Source organism: Pungitius pungitius, chromosome 10 (genome assembly GCF_949316345.1).
Source record: "Pungitius pungitius chromosome 10, fPunPun2.1, whole genome shotgun sequence".
Taxonomy (NCBI): Eukaryota; Metazoa; Chordata; class Actinopteri; order Perciformes; family Gasterosteidae; genus Pungitius; species Pungitius pungitius.
This window is the reverse complement of record NC_084909.1, coordinates 5027546-5038412: the sequence shown is the minus strand read 5'-3', so window position 1 is coordinate 5038412 and position 10867 is coordinate 5027546. Positions and strand designations below refer to the sequence as shown.

The 10867-nt window shown below is 42.6% G+C and overlaps 1 protein-coding gene across 1 annotated transcript; it reads left to right on the top strand.

Moving 5' to 3' along the window:
* The first annotated feature begins 414 nt into the window (after window positions 1–414).
* Window positions 415–10196, top strand: morc3a (MORC family CW-type zinc finger 3a). Its single transcript, XM_037489180.2, has 19 exons — window positions 415–633; window positions 2027–2099; window positions 3424–3556; window positions 3714–3937; window positions 4180–4333; window positions 4665–4809; window positions 4934–5062; window positions 5170–5289; window positions 5387–5484; window positions 5629–5736; window positions 5841–5969; window positions 6520–6591; window positions 6743–6785; window positions 6914–6988; window positions 7304–7391; window positions 7472–7544; window positions 7629–8694; window positions 9103–9293; window positions 9418–10196. The coding sequence occupies exons 1-19, from the start codon at window positions 595–597 to the stop codon at window positions 9575–9577; spliced, it is 3120 nt and encodes a 1039-aa protein (XP_037345077.2). The 5' UTR covers window positions 415–594; the 3' UTR covers window positions 9578–10196.
* Window positions 10197–10867: the final 671 nt, after the last annotated feature.

The window sequence follows — 10867 nt, the reverse complement described above, 5'->3', positions numbered from 1 at the left end:
GTCGAATTTAAGTTTTTGAGGGCTCTCTGGTAGACATTTTGAGCCCTTTATAAATGAATTCAACTACACGATGATGGGACGTTAAAAACGGGGTTACCAGGAGAAACGGGAAACAACGAGGACAGCACGTGTGTTCAGACTGTCATAATAAAATGTATACATTTAAAACACCAGGGATTTAAGATGGAGAAACACACGAAAACAGACAATATGCATTAATCTACTCATGAAATATGAAACGTCACCGAAGCACTTTTGATTTAAAAATTTGTTTAAAGTACATGTATCACTACCAACACAACGCTATGGTTGAGCGAGCTGACTGTAGCAAGATGGCCGCCATGTGCGGACATCTAGCCCATAGACATCTAGCCTTTATATACAACGTTATTTACGGGCCCAATAGCCCCCGATGGGATGCGGAAGATCGCCGGAAATTACGTTTAGATTTTCAACTCTAAAGTTTTTTTTCTCGCACCACTTTTTCCACGCCGCGCCCTGAACAAATGAAGAGACCAATACCGAAACCTAATCTTTGCCGTTCGCTATTCTCCATGTCAATCTCTCCGACCAGCTCCCGTACTTGAGTGAAAGATGGCGGCGCAAACGGACCGCGGCGTCCCGCTCAGCACGGTGAGCAGCACGACATACTCGTCACCTAAGTTGTAATTGGGACATTTTACGTTATTCCTTCGTGGTTAACTGTCAACACTGCGGCCACGGCTGCTGCGCTCCGTGGGGGGGGGCGGAATATGTGTCGAGAGCCCCCGTTGAGCGACGCTAGACTGCGTGTTTACCTTTTTATTTGGCTTGTTTATAATGACGCCACTTTATTCTCTCTACCGCGAGTTTAACCGTGTGAGATGGAGAGGTTATTGCTCCCTGTAGCAGAAAATGTTGGCGTTTTTTTAAATTCACTTTACCAACGCCAAGTCGCCCCGTGTGTTTTTCTCACGTTTACACACGTGTAGTGACGCAAATGACAAAAAAGTTTTCCCGGTGATTTAATTCTTCAAAGTTCGTTTGTACCGAGCTCGATCATCCTGCAGTAGGTTTCGCTTTCGTTTACGGCCTTCGTGTTATTCAGCCGTACATTCAAAAGATATGCAAGGTATCTTGTCTAAGTCATCATTGCTTACTTTGTCTGCCCAGACCACTTTACATGTACGCATAAGCAGGTATACATGAAGCCACTCATAGCAAAAGTGCTGGTAATCTAAATTTGGCTCCTGTGTTGCTTGACTTCCCACTCTAATCATCTTTCTTCCCGTATTTCTATTAAAATTAAAAAGACTCAATCCTTTTCCAACCATAAACATACGTGTTGTTACTCAGGTAATTAACTCCAAAGTTTTCTCTCAAATACAATCCTCATCTTACGTTTTATAGTAAGGTAAATTCTCTGCATGCATGATTCAATTGGTAGGACTACGACACCCAAATGCACACGTCACATAAGAAACCGAATATTATGGAGCTAGGATGCACTTTTCAGAAAATCAGAAACATTGATCAATTGTGTACCTCTGGGTTGGTGGACCGGACGGACTTGTGTGGTACATCACTCCGGTTCCAACGGCTTGTTCCCTCCTCAGACAGGCAAAAACACACTGGAATGAATGGAATAGCATGATGACTCAACGGTTCCCTTCCATATGATTGGGTATTTTATTTGTGTATTTCCCTCTCTTTTGGGATAGTATTAAATGAAATAAACCTAATATCACTGTAGATTCCAACAATAATTGAATAATAAATGCATAAACATGTACCAAAATATAAAGTGTGAATTCAAACACTCACACGGTCCGCACACACACCTACACTGACCGTCCTGAATAAACTGTTCATGGTGAAAAGCTGCTGTGAGTTTACTGGTCATTTGACTGCACGTCACGGCCTTTTGGCCCGCCGTGATGAACACAAAATGAGCGTCCTTCTTAATAGCTTTCGGGTTAACGGTTGATGGATGAACAGAAGGCCACTTTGATAACTATTTTCTCCCTCTTAATGTGTTCCTGTGCAGCTTTGTCCCAAGTTTCTTCATTCAAATTCCACCAGCCACACCTGGCCCTTCAGCGCCATAGCTGAGCTCATAGGTGAGTCGTCATCACACGGTGTGTTGGCACGTGAAAAAGGCGCTCTTACTGATATTTACTGTCAAGCGATGTCCCTGGTTTATCTGGTTTAGCAAATTAAACTTGTACCGACACTAAAGTGCCTTCAAATGGATGCATTTCCGTCACCATAACATACTTATGCGGTGGAAATCTGTGGATAATGCCCTTGTGAGAAATCCAAAGTATCTTAAACTAGTCTGTGATTAAGTATTTATTACTAACTAACATATAGGAAAACAATTAGAATACACAAATGATCATTACATGCCGTAAGTACAGTCAGAAGTCCATTGACTCAATTCAGCTGAAAAGGGACAGATTGTTCCTTCTCCCTTACTGGAGCAGCTTCTCGGTGTAAGAGAAGCTTTAAACACACATCAGAGAGGTTTGTGTTGTCCAAGCAGACACCCATGGACAAGGAAGGTGAACAGGATGTTGAAGGAATGTACCCTCTGTCCCCCTCCCCCTGCCCACAGTGTGACCGTTGTCATGTTGGACAGACAGCTAGAAGATGGACCAATGGGTTGATCTGTTTCAGTGCAGAATAGAGGTCACAAAGTTCATGTTAGAAAACTCAAAGGGCAAAAGACAACTCAGCACGGGATCAACCAATTCACCCCCAATATCCTGCCTGCTTTAATCCAAAGCGACTTTCAATAAGTGAATTTCAGCCATAAGGATACAAACCCAGTATCCATAAGAGCCATTATAAGTACAATTTAAGTGCTACAATTTGTTAGTCTTTTTAGTCAAGGTATTGCCTCAAGAGGTATGTCTTTAGTTTGAGATCATTGCAGGAATATTTATACAAACACATATTAGAAAGAAAAAAAGAAAGAATACAGGCACCCGAGGTCCCACACAATACACGTCTGATTACACTTAGGAGCCTTATCACCTCTGCCCTGGTGCTTTTGTCTTGCGTCTGGGAGCGGAGACACGACCTTAACGCGCTTAGACTCATGATGAGCTTCAGACCTTTATTCTTGTGAAACATTTAAAATGCCTGCTCAATTCACGTTTCTTCCTGGAATGTGAAAGCGTTCCTGGAAGTGTGCATCGGCTTCTCTGTATTTCAAACTTAAGTCTATCACAATGAAAATGTCAACTCATTGCCTTCTTTGTTGTTGTAAAATTATTATTATTATAGGTATTTTCCATCTTTTTTCCTTTAATATAACAATTGCAGCTCCGTAGAAGGAAACAAAAGGGGTCCACATTCTAGAATAGTGTGAGCAATAAATGCTGCAGTTTGAGATTCTTTTGTGAATTTAATCTCTCCCTAAATTGTTTATCTTAACAGACAATGCCTATGATCCAGATGTCAGCGCCAAACAGTTCTGGATCGATAAGACTGTGCTCAAAGGACAAGAATGCCTCAGCTTTATGGATAATGGTAATGGACTGGACCATGAAACGATGCACAGGATGCTCAGGTGCTGCTACTTTAGGTTTCATTTGGAAATGAACATAACGACCATTGCTTAAACCCTTTTAAAAGTGAATGTTGCACGTGATGCTGCATCGGTGTGTGTGCGAACCATGACATGAATCATGTACCGACTAAATAACAAATCCCTGTTCCCCCTCTAGCTTTGGGTACAGCGATAAGGTCGCTGTGAAGGGCGTGGCCCCAATCGGCATGTATGGCAACGGGTTCAAGTCTGGATCCATGCGTCTCGGCAAGGACGCCATCGTGTTCTCAAAGTCTGAGAAGGTCTCCTGCGTCGGGATGCTCTCTCAAACCTACCTGGAAAAGATTGGCGCCAACCAAATAAGTGTTCCTATCGTCTGCTTTGAAAAAAGGAATCCTTCCTATATCCTTCATCTTCTGCATTAAAGCATTCTGCTTCATGTAAAAAAATGAAATGTCCTCAACTGGTTACAAGAAGCCTGCAGGGAAGATATAGAGAAATCTGATGGACACTCAAAGAGTTTGTATGAAGCATATTGGTTTGTAGTTATTTGTTTATTGCAAGTATTTCACGCAGGCCGGATGGAAGTCAAAGTCGTTTGACCCCTGCTTTTCAATGCAAGTTGTCCTTAACTTTGGCTTCACATGTTGTAAGAGAGGAGCAGAAATCCAGCCTGAAGGACATCCTGGAGTATTCCCCTTTCAAGACAGAGCGAGATCTGCTTACCGAGGTCAATGCCATCACCAGCTGTTCCGTCAAGTCAACGGGCACACGGATCATCATCTGGAACCTCTGCAGGTCCGTCCGTGGTTCCTTCCCCCAAATGCATGTTTTATGTTCACTGTGCCTCAGATCTGTTCAGTGTTCATAAGGAGAAATTATGTTGGCACCCTAACTACTGACCTGAGAACTCAGTACATCATTCCTGCAGCAAACATGCTTTAAGGCCGTGTTTCCTACAAGCTGCAGGAGGGTTGATGAACATGGTTATCAATAATCAATAACGCTCCAGTGGCATGCATGTGAGCGTCTGTTTGTCACAAAGGGGCTGTTTCCCTGTGAGTGGAGTGATTAATGTGATTAACGAGACAATCCAACTGACTGTGAGACACCTTTATGTTTTCAACAGGCCGTCCACTAGATCCACGGAGTTTGATTTTGAGACGGACCGCTACGACATCCGAATTCCACCCGTCGTGCACGAGGAAACGAACGACGCGCAGCCTCCGGTCACGGCCAATTTACACATCCCTGAGAGTTTAAACTCACTGCGGGTGAGCAGGGCTAGTGTGTGTTTCCTCCAACGGTTCTTAGTGATGGAATCATACCGCAGCCATCACTGTACATGCCGTCAACTCTACAATGTTAATTTAAAAATGTTTTTTTAAATGTGTGTAGGCCTACTGCAGTATTCTGTACCAAAAGCCGAGGATGCAGATCATCATTCGGGGTCAGAAAGTGAACACCCAGCTCATTGCTAAGAGTCTTGCCTTCCGCATAACGGACCAGTACAGGCCCACATTCCTTGTATCCTTTCATCGCAGGCTAACTATGATCTGAGTTTCGTTTGGCACGGTTTGTGCGCGTGTGCAGGAAGTGTTGCTCGAGTTTTCCTTAACTATATACTATTTCAGAACAAACCAATTCCCATTACTTTTGGCTACAACACCAAAAGTAAGGACCAGTATGGCATCATGATGTATTACAAGAACCGGCTCATCAGAGCCTACGAGCGCATAGGCTGCCAGCTCAAGGTGATTGTGTTGTGCTTGTTGAGTACACACATTGTCATGATGTTTTATTGGGGTTGTTAGACCAGTGTTTCTGTTTCTGAACTGTTGGTTTCTGCAGGCCAACAACAAAGGCGTTGGGGTCATTGGGGTCATAGACTGTTACTTCCTGGAACCTACGCACAACAAACAGAGCTTTAGTGAAACAGATAAGTACAGGTACCGGCACCAATGCTAAATTCTGCTCTTTTCATGCTGATTGATGTTTATTTTAGTTGCAGCTCAAAACTTGCAGACAAACAATATTTTGATTATTTCTCAGCACTTGGCCAGTAATGCAGAGGTCTAAATGTCTTGCTACAGGAAAACTATGTCCAATTTGGCGACCAAACTGGAGGACTACTGGAAGGAGATGAGCTACAGGAGAAAAACGGAGCATCCAAATTCCACCATACCAGTGGAAGATACCTTGTTAGTACATTTTGCAGTGGCGGACATTGTGCGTTCTACATGCGTAGTCGAACCATGTGAGCTTCCCACATGCTCTGATACCCGTCCACATCTTATGTCCTCAGGAAGCGGCCAGACCAGGCCTGGGCGCAGTGTGATGATTGCTTGCGCTGGCGCAAACTCCCGGACGGGATCGACTGCGACAAGCTGCCGAAGAAATGGTTCTGCCGCATGAACCCGGATCCTCAGTTCAGGTGACCACAGCATTATCTCCTGTGATGAACTACACCAATGCAGATCTGTCTTTGTTTTAAACGACAAACTAAAAGTAAGCAAGTATTTCTCCATTTAAGGATACATGTGATCATTATTTACTCTTACTCACATTTATGATTTTTTTACCAAACTGTCAAATTTTGGGGCTGGTTCAGTTTATTTCACTGTGCAGTGGAGACTGAAGTTCACAACAAAGCTGTAATATGATATACAAAGTTACAAGGTGTGGCCTCAGCTTCTCAGGACAGGGTCCTTTTGAATTATCGGCGCCTGACATGTGTATTGGCTGTCGGTTGAGGGGCTGAATTGGCTGTGAGAACTGGCTGTAGGAGTGGGTTTCCATGTAGACAGAGACGATCTATTTAAAAATGTAAAAAAGGTTTCTTATCTGAGACCGAGGTCACTGAGGACGGGAGGGAAAGGAATACATAGAGGCACTATGAACAGAATATAAAATAAATACTAAGATGTATTTCTTCTTACTTTTACTCCCTGGATGTTTTAATTTCATCTCTTTTGCCCTCCCAGGAGCTGCCTGGTGGAGGAGGAGGCTGAGGACTCTGAAGATGAGCAACCATACTGCAAGACGTATAAACAACAGTGAGTCCAGTTTCACTTCAACACCCCCCCACAACTTTGCCCCAAGATGTAATTGAATATATTTATGTATTTTTGTATTAAGCTCCCAAAAGGCCTATAATCCTAGTTCATCATAATTGAAGGGACTTGATTTGGCCATTTGTTTTTACAGAGAGAAGGAAGACAGAAAGGCTGAAGAGGAGAAAAGACGAAGGGTAAAACCAGTTTCCTCCACATGTTGCCTGTAACAACAATAAACGTTACTTATCTGATGGTAAGGTTTGTGATTTTTAAAAGCATCACACGTGATTAATAGTGTGTTTCAATATTTTTATAATTGGAGGAGGCCAAAAAGCACGAAGAAGAACAACGTCGGGCTCTTCTCAAGAAGCAAAAAGAGGCCCTGAGACTTCTGCAGGTTGGAAGTCATGATGACTAAAGTTGCATTGCTTGTGTAGATGCTTAAAGATTATTTTAATTGATAAATAGCAGGAAGGGAATATGGTGTAGGATTATTATTATTTCCAAAAAAAGCACATCCTTTTGTTTGAACGCATTTAAATGTGTTTTTTATGTTTTAGATGCAACCTCTTTCAGCTGTGAATGCTGTTACAAATCACTCTTTATCCTGAAGAGCGATGCCTGTACTGTTTGTCTGCATGAGCTGATCAAGCTGCAAGTTTCCACATTGGGATTCACTGAAGCTCTTTCTTTGTGTTTTGCTTGTTGACAGACTGCCCGTTCCCCCTCCACCTCGCCGAGGACGGTAAAACAACCGGGTGCTGCTCTTCTAGTTAGATTTCCTCTCCTGACACAAGCTGGTAATGTGTGCGTGTGTGTGTCTGTGTGCGCGCGACCGAGAATGTAATGAAATTCTAAATGTATTTTTTTGTTTCTCTAGCTTACAGCCCCTCCAGTAACAGTGGTCTTCCAGTCATTTCTTCTGTATGCTCATTGGTACCACATCTTAACAAGTAAGGTGTTGTTGTTTTTCTAGCTTTAATAGATACATTTCACTTTGAGAATCATATTAATCAATAAAAGTATATGCTCTGCAGGAGGAAAATAACACAACCGGCTACACCAGAAACAACTCTCAAAAAAACTAAAATCAATGGGAACTCGGATACGTCCACATTCCTCAATATGAGCCTACAGAGTTCCCCATCAGTAATAAATGATGATGATGATGATGATGATGATACAGATGAGGACATTTCCATTTTGGAAACCACCAGTAGCCCCAGCGTGAAAAAAGTCAAGATGGAGCCCACATCATCACTTGAAGAGTTGTTGCTTTGGGAGTGCAATGATGATGATGATAATGACGCCCCAGAGACGAGTGTTGCAGGGACAGCCTGCGCAGGGTCTGCAGCTGCGGGAACCAGTCCCACCCCGGGACCCCCTCTACCGGTGTCCAGCAGCACCACCCAGACAGAAGGACCCAAAATAAAGATGGAAGAGGAGGAGCAATTTAAGACTGAAGAGGAGGAGAGAGCGTGCCACAGCAAATCCACTGAGACAGGTAGTCGGCAGAGTTTGAATGTGGACATCGGCGTGTGCACGGCCGAGCAAAGACAGGTAAAGCTTGAGAACGGTGGAGACACTCACCGTGCAAATCCGACAACCCCGGCCTTGCAGAACAGAACGACACACAGTCTGGATAGTGACGCGGTTGCGGGATGTCCCTGTGCGAATGCGCGTGACGAGAACCAGTCGACGCTTCACTCTCCCAACGTCCCTGCGGCTGTAGAGCCGATGCAGGCTACAGCTGGAGAGAGAGACCCCTTCCAAGAGCAGGTCCAAAAACTCGCCTTCCAACTGCAAGACATGCGGAAAAGTCTGCAGGAGCCATTTCAGGTCAATGTAAAGAAGGAGTGTTCTCACCAGGCCACCCAGACGGAGGAAACCGGGGGGGGGACGGACTACAAAGCTCTGTTTGAGAAGGCCAATCAGAAAACGAACGAACTGATTAAAGAAAAAGAGCTTTTATTGAGAGCTACTGAGAGCAATCCGAGTGTTGCAGAGTGTAAAGAGGAAAGCGATGATGTGTCGCTGCATGTTGACCGCCTGAGGAGAGAATTGGATGAAAGAACAAAGGAGAGGGATGAGCTGCTCGCAAAGGTCAGTGTCCTAGCTTAAAGAGTGGTGATGCTCTTTCCTTTTTTTTTATCTATTGTTGTTGACAAAATATTATAAACATACATGCACACAACTTATGCTCATTGAAATGCGATTGACTGGTATTGTATGTACGTGCATGTGTGTGTGTATATATATATACAAGTGTGTATATATATATATATACAGCCGGTGAAATAAGTATTGAACAGTATTGTTTTTTTCCCGGTTTCATTTCACATTGTTACACATGTTTCTGAACGTCTTTGTTTTGGTTTCCTTATTACTTGGGTTGTTACCAACATCTGGTGAAAATTTTGCATAATTTACTCTTTAAATATACCATCTTTCTGCTGACCTACTCACCCTTCCTCATTTTATTTTCTCCTGGGGGATCTGCTACGCCATCAGGTGGACCACCTGCAAACGCAGAATGACTACCTGCAAATCTTTTCTATGGAACAGCAGCAGGGGACGGACAAGGCTCGTGAGAGGATCACAACTCCACACAGAGCCACGGGTTCCACGGTACAAACGGATCCAGCGGAACCCGGATCGATGGCACAGTCGGACACAAATCCTGTGTCCGATGCATCAAGGAGGTTGGATTATTGGAGAATCACCCTCCTTTCAGTGTGAATTTATTTGACAAAGCCATCGAGGAACTCGGCAAGCCCGAGACGCAATGATGTAAATCACAGTTTTGCTTTTCTCTCCTCCCTTCAGCTTAATCGAGCTCCGGCACAACATCGGGCGTCTTCTCGTCTCCTATGTGCCGGCTCTGGACCTGGGCCAGGTGAATTATGAGTGCAATGTAATCGATGAGATCCTTGAACAGGTTCTTTCTAATAATGGGGAGATGGATGCGGGAGAGTCACCGCATTGACTGAATTAGCAACTCCTAGAATCATGGAATGAAGAACCACACACCGTCTATGATCAATGTGTAACTTTATGGTTCTGGGTGATTAAGGTTATTTTAATGTTTTTTAAAAATTAAATACCATATTGATTTGCACTCTTTATCTCAACAGATGTATACTGCTATAAATGAATTGTGTGGCAATACAACTACAGTGTACAATAATGAATGTTATATACCAATCACTTTGGTGATCGGATTTTAAGTAAAACCAAAGGCAAATGTAACAGTAATTGTCTTCTTTGATTTGAATTGTAGCGTGTTCTATTTGTTTTCTATGAAATATATTTGTATATTTTCTCTTTTACTATGTGATGAAATGCACATTATAGTTGGTATCTGGCTGAACCCTTCTGGTTGGACAAACCTAGAAGAAGGGGTTATTTCAGAGTGACACTCAAACTTAACTGAAAGATGAATCAACAATCGCCCCCTTGATGTCTTTTAACAGGCTGTACTGTTTTTTTTTTACAATGTTTAATAAAAAATGATCATGGTAAAGTTGAACTACTAACACCATGTGCAAAAAATACTCTCTTATAAGTAAAAGTCTTACATTCTCAATAAAACTTCTTGAAATATACTTAAATCCCCAAATGTAAATGTTTAATTGATGCATAATTGTGCAGGCATCACTAATTCTGCAGTGGGTAAAGGTGAAGTTTAAGGTGAAGGTAAAGGACAATTTTACCTTGTGTAGTATTGTTGAGTATAATGTAGCCTAAAGTGGAAATATTCTGTTAAGTAACTCAAGTGCAGCACTTAAGTGAATGTACTTAGTTTCATTACACCACTCCCCTGGATAAAGGACTAACTGCAGGCTAATACTCTCTCCCAGGATAGATTATCTTCATACAGATATTTTGACAGGTGAAGTGCACCGTGGGACAAAGCACCGAGATTTTTTGGATGTGAATGGTTTCGAGGCTTTATTTATTTATTTAAGGTTCATCTCTCTGTTAAATGTAAATATTTAAAAACTAAATGTTTTCAAAATTGCATATCGAAAAGACACGCTGAGCCGCTAATGTTTTCATGAAATATACTGGTGATTGGGACTCTTTTGTCTTTGGTAACAAATCGCATGATGCCCTGATTTGTGATAGTAGTGGCATAAGCATTTATGAGATGTCCTGTGTGATAAAACCGCATCCGAGCACATTTAACTGAAAAATGTGGTTATTAATCATGGAAATAAAAGCGCTTCCTAATAACACTTGAAAATCTTATACTTTCATTACAGATTAATCCGTG